The sequence below is a fragment of the Oncorhynchus tshawytscha genome, linkage group LG07 (assembly GCF_018296145.1).
Source record: "Oncorhynchus tshawytscha isolate Ot180627B linkage group LG07, Otsh_v2.0, whole genome shotgun sequence".
Classification (NCBI taxonomy): domain Eukaryota; kingdom Metazoa; phylum Chordata; class Actinopteri; order Salmoniformes; family Salmonidae; genus Oncorhynchus; species Oncorhynchus tshawytscha.
In genome coordinates, this window is record NC_056435.1 from 7987447 (window position 1) to 8006750 (window position 19304).

At 43.2% G+C, this 19304-nt stretch overlaps 2 protein-coding genes across 4 annotated transcripts; one reads left to right on the forward strand and one right to left on the reverse strand.

Annotated features, from left to right (window-relative positions):
- Positions 1-517: 517 nt before the first annotated feature.
- LOC112253839 (glycerol-3-phosphate dehydrogenase [NAD(+)], cytoplasmic) lies at positions 518-7607 on the reverse strand. The gene is made up of 8 exons (XM_024425871.2): positions 7435-7607; positions 6924-7101; positions 5077-5217; positions 4658-4796; positions 4424-4536; positions 3968-4201; positions 1507-1613; positions 518-1128 (listed from the first exon to the last, which is right to left on the reverse strand). The coding sequence occupies exons 1-8, from the start codon at positions 7473-7475 to the stop codon at positions 1032-1034; spliced, it is 1050 nt and encodes a 349-aa protein (XP_024281639.1). The 5' UTR covers positions 7476-7607; the 3' UTR covers positions 518-1031.
- Positions 7608-7643: 36 nt separating this feature from the next.
- Positions 7644-18680, forward strand: LOC112253838 (oxysterol-binding protein-related protein 11). 3 transcript variants are annotated; one of them, XM_024425868.2, is made up of 14 exons: positions 7644-7815; positions 8251-8365; positions 8720-8788; positions 9115-9290; positions 9755-9834; positions 11040-11240; positions 11606-11807; positions 12968-13125; positions 13641-13775; positions 14482-14959; positions 15115-15301; positions 15701-15883; positions 16086-16239; positions 16621-18680. In XM_024425868.2, the coding sequence occupies exons 1-14, from the start codon at positions 7794-7796 to the stop codon at positions 16675-16677; spliced, it is 2217 nt and encodes a 738-aa protein (XP_024281636.1). In that variant the 5' UTR covers positions 7644-7793; the 3' UTR covers positions 16678-18680. The 3 variants fall into 3 exon arrangements, with proteins under 3 accessions (XP_024281636.1, XP_024281638.1, XP_024281637.1); XM_024425870.2 differs by lacking the exon at positions 8251-8365; XM_024425869.2 differs by lacking the exon at positions 7644-7815 and having other exon boundaries at positions 7938-8365.
- Positions 18681-19304: the final 624 nt, after the last annotated feature.

Consider the following 19304-nt stretch of genomic DNA (forward strand, 5'->3'; position numbering starts at 1 on the left):
AGCCTCTGTTCTTCTCACTGTGATACGGCCAGAAGAGACGGAGAGACAAGGGCCACGATTGTTCTTTAATCCTGGGTCTGATATGGTTGTGTCACAGAAGACTCCCGGGAATAGGGTTTGTGGGATATCTGTGCTACATTTACATCTGTGTTCTCTAGGATAAGTAGGACATCTTTGAAGTGAAGGCAAGAACAAGATAAATGTAATTGTTATTAACAGCTGATCAATCAGTTAAACATAAGCAATCCTTATCTCATCAGGGGAACATCTAATTAAAATAAATATAATATGATCTTTCATTTTCTTTCAAAACATGAGCACGGACAACATTAGACAATCAAATAAACTTCTCTTTGTTCTTTCTCCCTCATCTTAACTATTTCAAATATGTAATTGTTCACTGTTATCCTCTGAAAGGCTTTCAAAGTTTAAAAAAGGGCAAGTGACATCCATTTCCTTGCAGCTAGAGTAAGCGTGCCCCCATGTGACAAGATGAAGTGAAATAAAACAATCACAATACATTTGTTTTTTTAATCAAAATACATTTTTTGGAGAATATTTGTTCCAGAAATTGTAAAAATGTCAAATGAATAGAAAACATTTTTGTAACCAACAATGGTTACTTAACATTTGTCAAGTGCTTTAGTTGATAAGCTGATACACAATCAAAACACAAAACATATGAATATTCGACAAAGCACGTTAAGTAGTGGTTCTTCAGACTTAGTATCAAACGATAAGGAATATTTTGTGGTTACAGTTACATTTTTATGTAGTTACAGTATTATAATGAGCATTTATGCAGCACTGCTGCCCTCTGATGGTATGATGGTGCTAATGGAAGTGGCCCCGGGGGTAAAGTTTCCCTATAGATACAGATCTAGGATCAGCTTCCCCTCTCCAATCCCAACCTAACCATAGGGGAATGCAAAACTGACAAGATCAGCATCTAGGGGAAACTTCACTCGACACCATTGGAGGAGCTGCAGGTTCCGTGGCTGCATGTTCCGTAGCTGCCGGTTCCAGAGTGATCACATATGTTCAGGGTGGTTCTGCAGACATGTGATAAACTCCTGCACAGCTTTACCCTCAAAGCAGATCTGATACACAGAGGCAAACAACGGAAACCTACAAGACAAAACATTGCACTAAATCTCAATGCAGCAAGAGGTGGTTCCATTAGCAGCACTCACACATTTATTGAGGAGAGCTTCAGTTCATACTTGCAGGTAATTTGATGAACATTTATGTTGTGAATGAGTAGGGGAACATTGGAGGAACATTTTCAGGTCATTAAATGTATTAAAAGGTGGGCTCAGCAATTCACGAAGTAAACAAAAACATCGGGCCAATTTCCACAAGAGCGTTGAAGCACTATTTTGGTCCCATAGCCATTATGTTGTAACAGCGTGAAGCGGACATGTGCACAGGCGCAGATACTCTGTGTGAGAGCAAGCAAAGCCATAGCGCTGCGTCTCGCTTTAAGGTGAAAGCGTTTGTACTCACTTGCTGATCATGTCTCTCTTCTTGAGAATTTTGAACACCTCAGCGGAGGTTTGTGGGCCTTGCAGCTTCTGCCCATTGAGCATCTCAGCCTCTAGCTCTTCAATAGACTGGAGAAGTATGCAACATAGCTAGTTACTTTACTTAAAGCATGTATCCACACTAGAGGTCGACTGATTAATCGGAATGGCCGATTAATTAGGGCCGATTTCAAGTTTTCATAACAATCGGAAAATCTGTAATTTTGGACGCCAATTTTTTTTTTTACACCTTTATTTAATCTTTATTTAACTAGGCAAGTCAGTTAAGAACACATTCTTATTTTCAATGCCGATCTAGGAACGGTGGGTTAACTGCCTTGTTCAGTGGCAGAACGACAGATTTTTACCTCGTCAGCTCAGGGATTCAATCTCGCAACCTTACAGTTAACTAGTCAGCAGCATACCACCCTGCATACCACTGCTGGCTTGCTTCTGAAGCTAAGCAGGGTTGGTCCTGGTCAGTCCCTGGATGGGACACCAGATACTGCTGGAAGTGGTTTTGGAGGGCCAGTAGGAGGCACTCTTTCCTCTGGTCTAAAAAAAAAATCCCAATGCCCCAGGGTAGTGATTGGGGACATTGCCCTGTGTAGGGTGCCGTCTTTCGGATGGGACGTTAAATGGGTGTCCTGACTCTCTGAGGTCATTAAAGATCCCATGGCACTTATCGTAAGAGTAGGGGTGTTAACCCCGGTGTCCTGGCTAAATTCCCGATCTGACCCTCAAACCATCACGGTCACCTAATAATCCCCAGTTTACAATTGGCTCATTCATCCCCCTGTAACTAATCCCCAGGTTGTTGCTGCAAATGAGAATGTGTTCTCAGTCAACTTACCTGGGAAAATAACAGATAAATAAAATTAATAAATAAAAAACGAGTCCAATGCTCTAACCACCTGCCTCACGAGGAGCCCACCTGTTACGTGAATGCAGTAAATTGCTAGCTAGCATTAAACTTAATCAATCAAAATCACTAGTTATAACTACACACGGTTGATGATATTACTAATTTATCTAGCGTGTCCTGCATTGCATATAATCGATGCATTAGCGAAAAAGGACTGTCGTTGCTCCAACGTGTACCTAAACACAAATGCCTTTCTTAAAATCAATACACAGAAGTATATATTTTTAAGCCTGCATATTTAGCTAAAAGAAATCCAGGTTAGCAGGCAATATTAACCAGCTGAAATTGTGTCACTTCTCTTGCGTTCATTGCACGCAGAGTCAGGGTATATGCAACAGTTTGGGCCGCCTGGCTCATTGCGAACTAATTTACCAGAATTTTACGTAATTATGACATAACATTGAAGGTTGTGCAATGTAACAGGAATATTTAGACTGATGGATGCCACCCGTCAGATAAAATACGGAACGGTTCCGTATATCACTGAAATAATAAACGTCTTGTTTTCGAGATGATAGTTTCCGGATTCGACCATATTAATGACCTAAGGCTTGCATTTCTGTGTGTTATTATGTTATAATTAATTATATGATTTGATAGAGCAGTCTGACTGAGCAGTGGTAGGCAGCAGCAGGCTCGTAAGCATTCATTCAAACACTTTTGTGCGTTTTGCCAGCAGCTCTGCTGTTTATGAATTCAAGCCTATCAACTCCGAGATTAGGCTTGTGTAACCGATGTGAAATGGCTCGCTAGTTAGCGGGGTGCGTGCTAATAGCGTTTCAAACGTCACTCGTTCTGAGACTTGGAGTAGTTGTTCCCCTTGCTCTGCATGGCTAACGCTGCTTCGAGGGTGGCTGTTGTCGATGTGTTCCTGGTTCGAGCCCAGGTAGGAGCGAGGAGAGGTACAGAAGCTATACTGTTACACTGGCAATACTAAAGTGCCTATAAGAACATCCAATAGTCAAATGGTATAGAGAGAAATAGTCCTATAATTCCTAGAATAACTACAACCTAAAACTTCTTACCTGGGAATATTGAAGACTCATGTTAAAAGGAACCACCAGCTTTCATATGTTCTCATGTTCTGAGCAAGGAACTTAAACGTTAGCTTTCTTACATGGCACATATTGCACTTTTACTTTCTTCTCCAACACTTTGTTTTGCATTATTTAAACCAAATTGAACATGTTTCTTTATTTATTTGAGGCTAAATTGATTTTATTGATGTATTATATTAAGTTAAAATAAGTGTTCATTCAGTATTGTTGTAATTGTCATTATCACAAATCAAATGTAAAAATCGTCCGATTAATCGGTTTTGGCTTTTTTTGTCCTCCAATAATCTGTATCGGTATCGCCGTTGAAATATCATAATCAGTCGACCTCTAATCCACACACAAACATTCCATTGGTTTCTTGAAGTAAAATCTTAACTGTTATCAACCAGACAAAACAGGTGAAAGTTGTACTGGTCACAGCAGAGTCACATCCTTGAGTCGTATTTGTCTAGATATGTCACCTTGGACGTCTTGGCGAAGGCCTCGGCCACCTTGCGGTTGCGCCCCCCGTAGCAGGTGGTGATCAGGTCGGCGACCCCACAGCTCTCCAGGAAGGTCACGGAGGACACCTGGCCCTTACAGAACAGCTTGGTGAAGGCGATCATCTCCATCAGCCCCAGCCGGATCACCGCAGACTTGGTGTTGTCCCCAAAGCCCAGACCGTCACAGAACCCAGCGCCTACCGCTACAATATTCTGGGAAGGAGAGAGTGGGAAAGGAACCATAAGTGTTATCTGCAGTTTTCTACTCTTTTTGTAGCAATATTATTATTCATGGTTTGTAAAGAATTATTTGACAATGTGAGCAAATAAAACAGAGGTGCATTGCAACGAAACATAGGCCTTCTGTGTAAATTACGTTAACGATGTAACTATATGTAGCAAAAGTTGTTCTCTGAGTTTAAATGTAATTTCTACCTTGAGAGCCCCACAGAGTTCTACGGTGTCACTCTCCTGCACCACGGTGATCCTGAAGTTGGGAGTCTGCAGCAGCTCTTTAAAGATATGCCCGTTTGCTTCATTCTTAGCTCCTGTTTAGGTAGTGATAGAAAGTCAAGGTACACATAACTGCATCAGTGGGAGTTGCCACACAAGCGAGGACACAAAACATTACAGCAAAAGTGTAGATAAAATTATCTAAAAATGTCTTACCAATTGTGGTCTCACAGAACTTCTCATCAGCCACTTCGTTGGCAATGTTGGCCCCCATCAGGACACTAACCTCAATTTCCAGTTTCTCACGGATGATGTCAGAAATGAGCTTCAAGCCCTCGGGACCTTCATCGATGCCCTGAATAGGGATCAGGGCAGAAAAGAGATCTTAGGCTGCCTTCTATTACTCATTTTGTAACATATAACCCTAGTTACCAGCATTTGGGTGGCTGTATTTTTTGACTAGGCTGCTGTTACATAATGAGTGTAAAATCATAGCCATGATGATAAATTCATACAGCTGAGACTTTCCCTGAGTGATAAGAAGCCAGAGTAAAGTCAGACTTATAAATTGTATAGATTTTAGCAATGGTTTTTCTAAGTGAGAGCTGGTGTGAGAAAGAGGTAAATGACATTACTTTGATGAGGGATATCCCAATGGTTCCCTGTGCAATATGAGGTTTCATCTGATCACATAGCCTCCCAATGAACTGATGTGGAATGACAAAGATCAGTATGCTGGCCCCTTTCACCGCTTCTGTGATTTCTGGAACAGCAACCTGGTAAACCGGAGTGGGAAAAGATAGCATGATACACTGTACTATTCATGATGGATGTTACTATGTAGTAGCATTTATCGTGAATCTACATTACGCGGTGGAGGCTGCTGAGGGGAGGACGGCTCATAATCAATGGCTGGAACGGAGCGAACGCAATGCCGTCAAACACGTAGAGACCATGGGTTTGATACCCTTCCATTTTTTGCACTCCAGCCATTACCATGATCCCGTCCTCCCCAATCAAGGTGCCACCAACCTCCTGTGATTACAAGACGTTATGTGATGTTATTTTGTTACATGGTCGGTTAAGGAATTGACATAAGGGGCGGCTGGATACAATAACACACACATTACGTTTTGACACAGTGGAAAGCAAGGTATGTCAGACTGGTAGGCCATTCAAAGATACCAACTACCTTTAGCATCTATTCATGAAGGTATATTCTGGCTGGGGGAGTTTTGTTAAAGAGCCTCGATGTTCATTCTGAACGTTAACATGCATCGCTTGCGGTACGGTTTGGGAAATATAAGGGACGTATCTTTTATAGCAGCGAGAAATAATTACCCAAAAACCTAAAGTGTAAATTTCTACACACCTTTATAGTATGTCTGGGAATTTCCAGGGACCTCACAATGCCATATTATCACAATATTTAGGTGCCAATACGATATGTATTGCGATTCTCACATTTCTATGTATTGCGATTCGACACTGTGATTTTATTGCGAACCAAACTGTTCATCATAGCTGCAGTGGAACAAGCAAGAACATGAGAAAACAAGTTTGGATCAGTCATGGGAATAAAACGGCTGAAAACAAATTGGCTCCCTATTTAAAAAGAAGATGGAGAACAAGCTATGAAGGAAAAGTACTGGAGTTTTGGTTTAGCTACAAACAACTAGCAAAAAAGTCATATTGCGATATTTTCAAAACTACATGATATATTGTCAAAAGTAATATCCTGACATGCAACTGTATAGATTTCTTACACCAGCACTATTTTATACGGTTAGGGTTTGTGTTCCCACATGGCCATGTTTACAAGCACTTTTTTAAGGAAGACTGATGGAAGGCAGAGAAGACCACCTGTGCTAATTAGCTATCTAGCGTGCTTAAACACCTGTGTGTAAGCGTAACTGGAAAGGAAATGTAGTTTGTGGTCTGGAGGAACACATTTGGCATGATATTGATCCCATACTGATTGAAGGGCAATGAAATAACACCATTCATATTTTCAAAATCCCAGTCGCAAAATGAACACAGCCCTATGGTTCTGTGCAAACCTGACACAGTAAGCGTTATCTTTTATATTTGAAAGATTATTTCTCACTGATATGAAAGATTATTCCATGTTTCAAAAACCGCATTGCAAGCAATGATTATTGGCGTTTTCTAAACTTTAAAACAAAGAGATGGGATTGTAGTTTAAATGGGCCCACCGGTAAACGGTGTTTATAGCTGAGAACCCTAGGGATAAGGCAGAATGCCTTGTTAATGCCTTGGGTTCTTGAGAACAACCCAGACGGATATGTTGTTAGCTCTGTATAGGTCAAACTTCACTCACCTTATCTGTGTGTGTCCTTTTACACAACCACAAAGCATGTCCGGAGATAGGAGATAATGTTAAGTCCGATGTATTGCCCAACTCAATGATTTGTAATCTTGAGGCAAAAAAATATCATATTAAACAAAACACAATACCTACCACATTTTTGGGAAGCTTGTGACCCGGTAGGTATTTGACGTTCTCATGCTCTGTGTTGATGATTTCTGTTAACTTTTTGCCTTCGACCATCTCTTCAAACACCCACATGTTGACAATGGGGTCAAACCTGTTGGATCTCTTTGCATTGTGACCGACGATTTTGGCTATCGCAGAGCCCCTAGGAGATGATGAAAACAGATTGAAGGGCAATGAAATAACACCATTCATATTTTCAAAATCCCAGTCGCAAAATGAACATGCTAAATATCTCCTGGGGGTACCATGACCAGATTATAACAGTACACGGAATGGCTTGCATATCCCCAAACCTACATTCAATGAATGTAAATCAAACGTTATGTTTGATATTCTATGAAACTACACGCAAGTTGTAAATTTAGCCAAATATCAGCACTTAGTTGGCTACATTATGAATCAATCAGTGGAATTAATGACGATACAATGTTGTCGAATGCAGGCACATGCAAATAGAGAAAGCGCATAAATATACCAGTTTCCAGATCCAACGATGCACACTTTCTTAGCAGGCATTTTTAAGGTAGAGTAGCAGGCACGATTCCTTTAACAGTGTTAACCGATCAGTAAAATGCCGTGTTTATAACCATAACTTCCTTATACGCCACAGTCGTGTGGGCAGCACATTCTTTTTTTTAGCACACCGCCCTTTTTTTAAACTTGTTTATAAAAGAAGGGAAAGGTTTGTACATGTTAGATAACAGTAGGGTTATTCTGGGTGTGCCACCACGACGAACATTAATGCATGGAGAAAGTCCTATAGTTTTCTCGATTTGCAGAGCTCGGGGGAGAAATACAATTCTCACTGTCTGTCATGCAACATGACTGGAATATATGCTGGCGGTAGCTCGATGGGGTATGTGCAGGATATATTTGAAGATAGGTTGCATTTGTAGAATTCGACAAACTTTGTATGGTAAAATATTCCCCCTTATTTGCCAATACGGAAGTCCTTTCATGGAATTGAATCACATGACTTCAGGACCGCGTCATCGTGAAGCCTGTTAGCAGCTATTTGGATCATGTAAACACCAAGCTAACAACCTAGCACGCCACTGTTTTTATAAGAATATGTTGTGATGGATGACTTAATCAGTCGTTTAGATAGTTTTTCCATGAACGATAGCTATGTGTTTTGTTAAGCCATAAACAGAAAAAGTCCTTCAGGTTAGCAAATCAGTCTAGCGTTTGATGTGTGGCTAGCTCTGAAGCTAGCTAGCCAGCTGGCTAGCGTTTCTGGCACGGTTTGTAGCTTGTTAGCTAACTATAACGTTTACTATGACTATGCAAGGGGAAACCGCCAGTGCAATACGAATATCGGACAGTGAAGGGAAACTGGATGTCTTTCCCCAGAAAGGGATGCCTGGTAGTTCTGGGAGAGGGAGTTCTAAAGGCTGGCAGTACAGGTATGATGACTGTCTAGCTAGCTAGGCTAATTCTCTGATTTTAGCCATATCTGGCTAACCTAGTTAACTGCATGCAGTGGTGTGTTTGGCTAATAGGCAGTGCAACACGTCTTCAGTTGGTAACTATAATTAGCAAGCCCTTGGTCAAATGTTAGTTGGCTGGCCAGCAATGGTTTCTAGCTTTTCTTAGCTGAGTTTACTGATTTAGCTATTAGTTAATTAACAGGCTAGCCAGAGTTGAATCAGAGGTTCATTTGGAGTTGATCTTTGCCAACCCACTGCTGTTCTTGTAGCATAACTAGCTTTTTTTTTTGTTGCTAACTGTCAATTATTTTCTCAATCTGCTCTGTTCAGTGACCACATGGAAAATATTGATGGTTGCCTGATGAAATACACCAACCTGGTCACAGGATGGCAATATAGGTGAGTGGCCAGCCCAGGTTGAAGAACATGGATGAAACAGTGCTATGTGCATTTAATAAAAGTATTTACAATATGATCAAATCGACTACACATACTATTGAATAGATTCAATGTTTTGCCAACAAGCATCTTGAGCTCAAGGGCATTGGGCCAGTAACCAAAAGGTCACTAGTTCGAATCCCTGAGCTGACCAGATGAAAAATCTGTATATGCCCTTGAGCAAGGCACTCAACCCTATTTTCTCATGTAAGTCGCTCTGTATAAGAGCGTCTGCTAAATTACTCAAATGTAAATATTTTTGATTGAACGTTCTTCACTTCGTGCAGGTTCTTTGTCCTCAACAACGAGGCAGGGTTGTTGGAGTATTTTGTCAATGAGCAGTCCAGGCCCCAGAAACCTCGCGGGACACTCCCCTTGGCAGGGGCGGTCATATCCCCCAGCGACGAGGACTCCCACACCTTCACGGTCAATGCCATAAGTGGGGAACAATACAAGCTCCGAGGTAAAACGCACACCCTATTGTCTCTCACACTCACCAATCAAAACAGCTACAACAACTCCTACAAGAGTGTTATGTTGTATGAGTTGTCTACTACAGGACATGTTTGCATTTCAGCACAATGTTATTATATCCTAAATGCATCAGTCAGTCGTTGGACAGGCAAGATACACATATAGTCACTGTCAGACTATTGGACCAAGACTTTATGAAGGGGAGACGGCATGGAAAACGTTATCCTCGGTCAAGAGAGGGATAACGTTGTCGTTATTGATCCATGCAGAGATTCACTCGGCTGCACTGTAATGAGCTCTCACTGTTAGGCAACAAACTAAAGAAAGCTGACCGAAACAGGGATCCACTAACTGAACATATCCAATAGGAAACTCATGTTCAGTTGCAAAACATTTTGCAACGGTGTGCATTAATGAGTGTGACCCTGTGGTGCTGTTGTGTGTGTGTCCCAGCCACGGATGCCAAAGAGAGACAGCACTGGGTGAGCCGGCTGCAGATCTGCACGCAGCACCACACTGAGGCCATGGGGAAGGTAAAGGCAAGGGCTTTTCATCTGACACACACCCACTTTCGCAGATGCATATACACACAGTTGCATGTGTACACAGACGGGCACACGCACTCCCCACCACAAGCTCTTTCTCACTCGCAACAATGTTTTCCCTTGATCCAAACACTCTACTAGCTCGTTTTGTTATGCAATCCCATTGATCGTGTCTATGGTTGCCTGTAACATGAGCTTCATAACAGAAGTGCAGAGGGGATGTCTTGTATATAGATTAGGTGTAGTAGTGTTTTTGCTTGATAATGAGAACACATTGATGGGGAACTTGAGCTACTATTCATTTAGCTTAGTTATGAGCCAAGACCATCCTAGATGCCAGCCTTTGAGTGTAGTGTTGTAACGCGCCAAAGACACGCCTGGCTGCATCATAGCAGACAAACAGGGGTGGGGGGGGGGTGGTGTGACACTTCCTTATAAAACTAACAGGTTTGATCTTACTTTCCTGGCTGAAGTCAGTGAGTCAGCATTACTCAGTGGGACTTCCTTCCTAACAGATTTCCACTTTCCATTGAAATACTGATAAGACAGAATGTGACAAACCACAAGAATGATGCTATCTCTATTCTTGGATAAATTGTGGCGTAACCATAACTTGATTCAGTACTTCACATTATTGGCCTTAATTCGTCTCGCATCTTGAGCACTTGAGTTGAAGACAATCAACATTTTACATTATACATTGACATGACACCATAAGGTAACACAAATAGTCACAAACAAGATGGCACCATAGGTTAAAATTCCCCTAGGTACAGATCTAGGATCCTCTTCCCCTCCCACAATCCTAACTGTAACTAATAGAGAGGGGACTCATCATTGATATAACTTGTTTTAACATGGACTTTTCCATTGAGGGCTACCACCATTTTGAAAGTAGTCAACTGGTGGGGATTCCTATAAGTTGGGTGCAATCAGCTGAAGAAGACAATGGACTAAGCCTTAATGTCACTGCCCATGCTGTCACACACACTATAATGGCACAGATACAAAGATGAGTCCTCTATCTCTATGCTGTAACCATTAGTGAGGGAAATGCTAAACTGACCCAATATCAGCGTCTAGGGGTAACTTTACTTACATTCCACAAGCTCAAATGATCAAAATATACTTTTCACAACATCCTATCACAGATGAGATGCACTGTATGACAAATATGTTCTGTCTTTGTCCAGAGTAACCCTCCGCCCAAGTCTCGCAGCTACTCCATGGCATCTCAAGGGAGTGCCAGCTCACCCCTGTCCCAGCGCAGACCTAGCCAGCTCCAGAACCAGAACGCGGCCTCCTTCTTCAGCATGACTCAGCTCCACAGGGGCTCTTCGCTGTACTCCTCCAAGAGGTCCCTGCTGCCCGACCATCTGCTTGACGCCAGAGAGGTAGGCTGGGGATAGGGATGGTAGCTATTACCTTATGAACCAACACAGAACTGGAGTTTAGCATAGCTTTAAGTTTTTTCTCAGTGTCTTGTGTTTATTTTCCATCAATGTTTTTTTGAATAACTTTGCGTCTCAACAGGACTAGCCGGTGGTAGAGAGAAGAATATCTCTTCTGCCTTATTTGAAATGTGTTTTGTCTTCGAGGGTATTCTCTTAGTCTTTTAACCCAGCTTTTTTTTTTGTCATTTTATGAAGACCTTTCATCTAGGACTAGGTTACAGGGACTTCTTGTTTTAATCTAATGATGAATACGGTATACATCTGTATCAACGCACTCCTCCGGTTCCTTCCGCTCTTACTCCTAGATGATGACCCAGGCCCAGGCCCAGCACCGAGACCTGATCCAGACCATCGAGGGCCTGCCCCCGGCCGCGGGCCCCCTCTCCCCGCTGGACCAGGACCTGCTGATGCTCAAGGCCACCTCCATGGCCACCATGAACTGCCTCAACGATTGCCTGCACATCCTGCAGCTGCAGCAGGTGGCCCGCCAGAAGAGCTCCCTGGGAGGTGAGGGTGAAGGCTGGGGGCCTGGAGGGGAGGGGGAGTAGGTCACTACTGGTGACAGTAATGAGTGTTAATTTATGGATGAACTCCAATGAAAAGAAGGGGATCTGTGTGAATGCACGGTTAGTTTTACATCTTTATTGCCAGGCTTTCTCAGATTTGCCTTCTAGATGCAGGTTAATTTACCACTGAAGAGAGCAAGGTAGAAACGGTTTAAGTTACCTTTTCTTTGCCCCATTGCTCAAAGTTAGCCATGGAAGTCTACATGGATTCAAGGTGGTTTGTTTCCAAGAATGGTTTTAGTCGTGTTTAGTTTGTATGCGACATGTACTAGACACCCATCATGTGCTTGCACAATTCTACCTCACAAATCATGGAATTGCACATGTAGACCCTCCCAGTCCAGATGTACTCCGAAAGCAGACAGTGGAATTATTTTCAATAATTTATGAAGGCGCGGTACTTATTCTTACCGACTGTCTAGGGTGGTAACCAGATCTCTCATTGGGTAACTGAGTAATAACAGCTCTCCCAATTAACCACCTTTCTTCCTTTTTGCTCACACAGCACCATACTGACAGCCAAGAGACTTACCAAAAGTAGTATGGCTGCTAAGATCTCAGCCATTTCTTTTGACAGAGCCAACCAGACATTGTGGAATAGGGGAAATGGGGAAAATCCATCACAAGTTCCCAGTTTGACGTAGGAGATCGTAAGATATCTTGTTACCTGGCATCCATATTTCATTAGGCCCACGAACAGGACTGAACCTGGGGACTAGCCAATCAGGAAAAGTTGTCAAGGATTGTGTGGGCCATGCTAATTTGAATGGGTCTCGCCTCCCTCCCAAACACCCATAGAAATACCCTAATGCTAACCCACCAATCAGGCGAGGACGTTTCCTGTTGGCGGGGCATGAAACGGATCTCGATACTCACCGGGGATCGGGTTAACGTCTCCATCCTGTGGTCCTGGGGAACTGTCAGAGGAACAAGCCAGCCAGCCACCCCATCTAGCCAGCCTGGGTGTTTTTTTGAATGGTCGCTGCATACAACCTAGTTTTGGTCCAGTAGTTAAGGGGCCTCGTAGTGTAGCCTTGTAGCCTAGCATGAGTACCTCTGAGCTGAAGGCCGCTGCGGTCGCCGCTGTGTCAATTGTTACAGGGCCCACCATCGAGTGGCTGGAGCCCAAGCTGCCTGACATCCTGAAGAACGGCGGGCCCTTGGACAGCTTCAGCACTGAGGGAGGGCTGCTGGAGGGCGGCCTCCTGGAGCGCGGCCTCCTGGAGCTGAGTGCCACGGAGCCCTGCAGTTTCTCTGGGGTAAGGACACAGAACATTACTAGACCCAAAAGGGCTTTTCACACTATCAAGCCAAAGTCTACTGACCTGAGGCTGTATGTATCAAGCTCTGAGTAGGAGTGCTGAACTAGGATCATCCATATAATCATATTCATTATGATCTAAAAGGAAAAACAGATCCTAGATCAGCACTGATACTCTTAGACTTTCTGAATGAAGGTGGCCTGGTTACGCATCCAGCACAGTTACTGGAACTGTGGTGGAAAGTGATGTAGGTGTAGCTCTTTGGACAGGACAGTTTGACTTCAGTACTTTTCATTTAATAATTAAATAAATATCAACATTTCCAATGATCAATATGTCTATCTAACAACGTGTTCATAGTCAGATGAGGATGGTAAAGTAAATATAACTAAATAAAGGCCTTTTTATTTTCAATCATGGCTTTTTATTGTTGGTGCTTCAGCTTGACTGTTTTTCAAGATGCAAGCCACAACTTTTGTTGTTCTCAAAGTAAATATTGTATCCCCTGCCAGGAGGAGATTGACGGGGAGGATGAGGTGGAGGACGCCTTCACGGAAAAGGAGGAGGAACTGGTGGCGGTGGAGGAGGAGCGCAGTGTTGTCCTACACCTGCTCTCGCAGCTCAAGCTGGGCATGGACCTCACGCGGGTAGGTCGAGTTTCACAAGGCTGCACCCCCCCCCCTGGACACAGCCTGAAACATACATCGGGCTGGACCAAGGCCCAGCTAGACAGACCATAGTAGTGTCTTGTTTCCCGTCCTCTGATTGGCTAATGTAAAGGACTGCATTACTGGAGTTAAGAAATGCCTCGGTTTGTTGTTTCGTTCCTCTTGTTGACTTCATAGTGGAGCTGGGTGATGAATTGATGCGATAACAATAAATAGAATGATACGTTTTAAAGTTAATGTGCACCAGTTTTTATTGGTATTATCTTTTAAACTAATACTACTAGTTTGATAGTTTTAGCCATCAGTTTTCCAGTTAACAATCCTCCATATTAGCAAACTTATTTTGTTTCAAACTTCACATTTCTCTAGTATAGGTTACAAAATTCCTGCACTAAGTGATCGGTGTTGATAATTTTCGGTCATCGTCCCAGCTCTACTTCAGTGAAATTCAGTTTCCCATGGTTAGCAGCAGCTAGTGTAGGCTCAAAGCCTGTTGGGTGTCAGATGGTGGTTAGTCAAGTCATAAAGTGAATGTGTTCTCAATGACCTCAAATTAAAATTGAAGCTTTCTTTAAAATCATCTTTACCTCATAGCTACATGTCATTATAGATCACACACTACGTTATTGAACAGTTGTCAACTCACCTGCTTTATTAAAGGTCATAAATAGTTCTGTCTCCTCAGGTGGTGCTGCCCACCTTCATCCTAGAGAAGCGCTCCTTGCTAGAGATGTACGCTGACTTCATGTCCCACCCGGACCTGTTCGTAGCCATCACAGACGGCCAAGGGCCCGAGGAGCGCATGGTGTGCTTCGTCGAGTACTACCTCACCTCCTTCCACGAAGGCCGCAAGGGCGCCATCGCCAAGAAGCCCTACAACCCCATCATTGGCGAGAGCTTCCACTGCTCCTGGAAGGTGCCCAGGTCAGGGGAACCCACCAAGGATGCCCCCTCGCTCTCCTCTCCTCCCCAGGGAAGCCCCACCACCGAGGGGGAGAACGGCAGTTACCAGTTGCGCTTCGTGGCTGAGCAGGTGTCCCACCACCCACCCGTGTCGGGCTTCTATGCCGAGTGCCCCGAGAGGCAGATGTGCGTCAACACCCACGTGTGGACCAAGAGCAAGTTCATGGGCATGTCTATCGGGGTGTCCATGATCGGGGAAGGTAAGGCCGGCCAGAGACTGGGTATCGATTATTGCACCGTCTGTGCATGCTAGCACCAGAGTGGTTGGTGCTAAACCCCTGGCTAAAAATGGTCTGTAATATGCATCTGTCTAATGCTAACAGGATATAAACTATAATGTAATCTGTATGTGTAGGCTGCCTATACCTGCTGGAGCATGACGAGGAGTACACGTTCACGCTGCCCTGTGCCTACGCCCGCTCCATCCTTACCGTGCCCTGGGTGGAATTGGGGGGAAAGGTAAATGTGAACTGCACCAAGTCGGGATACTCCGCAGTCATCACCTTCCAGACCAAGCCCTTCTACGGAGGCAAACTGCACAAGTGAGTGCCCCTCACAGAGCTCGCACACACCTGCAGAGGAATTTCTAATACTGTCAATAAATTGTTGCATTGGCTTTTGGTTAGGTTTATGTCCCTGTGCCGTTACAGCTTCATAAAGTAATTTCCATGTTATGTTACTGTGTGTTTTTAGATTTAAACTTTATTTTTATGGATCCTAGGACTCCCTGGAACATGGTGACTGTTGAGTGGATTATCCTGGCTAAATAAAGATGAATTGATATTGAGTTAGTGTGTTTGAATAATGTACAAAAGCCACAACTCTTTGGATTGAAGTGACCTCAAATTGTTTTGCATAGTTTGCGTGGAGAGGCTGTGTTGGTTGATGTTGGTTGATATCGTTGGCCATGTGTCCTTCTGCTCTCGTGGCGCCTCACGCAGGGTGACGGCGGAGGTAAAGCACAACGCCACCAACGCCGTGGTGTGCCGCGTGCAGGGCGAGTGGAACGGCGTGCTCGAGTTCAGCTACCAGAACAGCGACACGCGCATGGTGGACGTCACCAAGCTGCCCGTCACCAAGAAGCGGGTGCGCCCCAACGACAAGCAAGGACCAACTGAATCTAGGTTAGACAAAAAAAAGTAAATTCATATTTGCATTAATATGCTCAGATTTGCTTTCATGTGAGGTTGTGGCATAGATGAGGACTGTAGAATAAAATAAGATGTTTAGTTAATTCTGGCGCTATCGCCTCTGTATTGTTGATTTATTGTGTCTTGTCCCATTTAATAGTCATGATACAAATAGATCACTCTGGGTTTTTTTTAGGCGCCTGTGGCAGCACGTGACTGAGTCGCTGCGTCAGAAAGACATTGAGAAGGCCACGGAGTACAAGAGCATCCTGGAGGAGAGACAGAGGACCGAGGAGAGACACCGCACTGAGACCGAGACCCCATGGAGGACCAGATATTTTGAGAGCGAGGTACGTAGGACATCATCTTGACAAACCTTTTTGTATTTAGTGTGCATGCTTCAGCAAGACCTGGGGGAGCTTTGGGCAGACATGCTGTTGTACAGCTGATGCAAGCGCACACATTTTCTTCTGGGAAACGTTCTATTATTATTGTGTTTCGTTAAGAGGTCAGACATTTTGACATTTCTGAGAAGAATCCAAGGATAATGAACACATCTAATGAGGCATTTACAGTTTATATTCAGGAATAAATGTATTTTAATATGGATATTTATAATGGATTCTCTTCTTTCAGACATTTATAGGTTGAAATGACAATTGAGTAATCGGTAATCTCACAGATTGTACTTTTATTTTTTTGTCATGTTTTCTATTGTCTTTCTGTGCTAGGGCGAAGGCTGGATGTATCACAAACCACTGTGGAAAGCACCCACTCTGAAAACGTAGTCCTACCGGTCAGCGAGATCCCATCATCAATAACTGGTGTAGCCACGAGACTGACGCTCTCTTTTGGTTTGTGTGTGTGCGTGCGCGAGTGTGTGGGGTTATTTCCTAAACGGTCGAGGTAAAGCGCGACCTCCACTTGCATGCATACGGATGCAAAAGTTTTGGAAGCCCTATTACGTGACGACAGGCTATATAGTTTCATCTCACGCTCGCTGTACAGGCTTTTGTGCCGATGATGACTTTTTGTATAATCGACTCTGAATGAGGACATTTCTCCTTGTACAGATAAAGGTATTTCGTTTACGCCGCCTTAACCGTATGACGCCGCGCTCGTTTGGATTGTTTAAAGTGTTCAAGCATCACGGTTCAGCAGAGGGAGGTTTGTTTTGTTTTACAGTGATGTCGCACACGAGACCGAGAATCGAAGTGCATCTTTCAAAGTACACAATTGACATTCGAAGGTGTGAACTGGATCGCCATACTTAGGGACGTGATTGGCAAGGCCCGGGTCATGTTCATTAGGGCATGTGACAGAATGTTTAAAAAAAAAAACGCATTACAATGGAAAATGAGTTCTTATTGGATATGTGCATACAGTCCCTCCCTGTTTCAGTGAGTTTAATTCCGTTTGGTGCCTAATGACACAGCTTGGATAAGATGCACACAACCTGTCACTACAATGAACAAGTTTAAAATGGGGACAATGTTCCTGAATTCATACTGTAGGTAACGAATGACATTACTCCTTTTCGTTTTGCTCAGACGTCTCCATTTGGATGATTCCATCGTTCAGAATGAATGACAAGGCTTGGCATGATACAGGTAGTATTTTAACGATTTAGGCCCGCAAAGTGAATGCATTTGTTGATATGAGATGTGTCACAATCATTTCTTTCGCAGTCCCAAAGGGATATAGTTCTCCTTCCTTGCTTGAGGAATTTTGGAAAATGGAACACATGATGAGCAATGTCTTTTTTCCCCTTTGTGTACTGCAAGTATTATACTCTGGTTACTATGTCTGAATTCCACAATTTAATGTTTTGTTAAAGCTTTTAACCAAATTCATTTGTTTTCATATGCAAACAAATGTTTTACTTATTTTTCTGTTTAAGAATGAATGTTAACCTCCTGGATATCTGTCAGTCTGTTCTGATTTGGAGAACAGAATATAACTAATATCGTCACCTTATTTGTTGGTTTTGAATGAGATTGTGCCCTCGCGGTGTTTCTTTTCAAAAGCTACGGTTCTCAAATTGTCATTCCCCTCCCCAAATGTATGTAAAATACACAGAAGTGGAGTCTCATGAACACTAATGCAGTCAATATCAGCCTGGAAAGGTGTCCTTAACCCCTTTTTGATAGGTAGAATGCAAAGACAAGACCTGCTTGAAGCATGGGATGTGATTTTTTTTTTTAACTCCGCATTGATAACCTACTCTCTCCACGTCATGGTGCCTTAAGCAATCTCTTCCTATGTGCTTCTTCCAGTCCAAGATTATAGCATCTCCCCCCAGGGATGGATTACTGGATTTGGAAGTCAGCTAATTCATAGCAGTTTCACACTGCTATTCTACACATTTTGGCACGAGCCTAAGTACATTTAGCTGTTTTTAAAGCTCATTTTGGGCAATTCTACATATATCTGGGGGCCCCTGACCTCCAAGGGGAAGCAACCCGTTGAGGTCGGGGACCCCGGGGCATATGCCCTGCGTGCGAGTTCTGTAATCCAGCCCTGTTCGTTTCCCCGTCACCGTTATGAATGATGCGATCGTATGTAAATATTGATTCGTTTTGGGTATTTGTTGCGCTCTTTCCTGTTTTGAAGAAAGACATTAGTAGCGCAGACCCCTCAATGGTGTTTTACACGTCGACTTGGTTGTTTGGAATATTACTCGTTTGTCTTGCTGACCTGTGAAATGCACTGACATTGAAGGAAACATGACTCCTTGTAGACTAAGATATGTGTGGTAATGACTGATTAAATAAATTGCCTATCAATTGAGTATCGTGTTAACTCTTTCGCCCCAAGAAAATAGCTGCTCATACAGAGTAATATTTGGTAACCCGATACATTTTCCTTATTGACTGTATTACTTCAATCATAAAACTGCTCAGTATTTTAAAGTAGATTCCTTGCTGACAACGGGTGCATCTCAATACTCTTCAAATGGGTGTGTAGTGAGCCACAATCAATACATTTTGTACATTTTGTGTTTGGTAGAATTTCGAATCCCTCATGAGAAGCACACGCTCAAATATGATTTTTGTTCTAAATCAGAATGAACCACTACTAAAGTGTGGGGAGGGGGAAAAAGAGATGTGAACGAGTTTATTGATACAGGCCAGATTAAGATATTGAGGTTATCCCTCCACCAAACTTTGATAGGAGCCTAGTTGTGCAGTGATTGTCTTGCGGTGTTCACATTGAAAGTTCAACTATAAACAATATTGGTAGTCATATCCTCATCGCCCAAGAACTGTCGTTGCCACTCACAGGTGGAAGTTATAAAATGTGCATCTCAAACTTGTTTGATGTCCTTCCCCCATACAGGGCACAGTCATGTTTCTGTGCCTTCTTTCCACGTGTCCTTAGGCATTGCTTTGTATCATGTTTTCTCAGTGGGTAT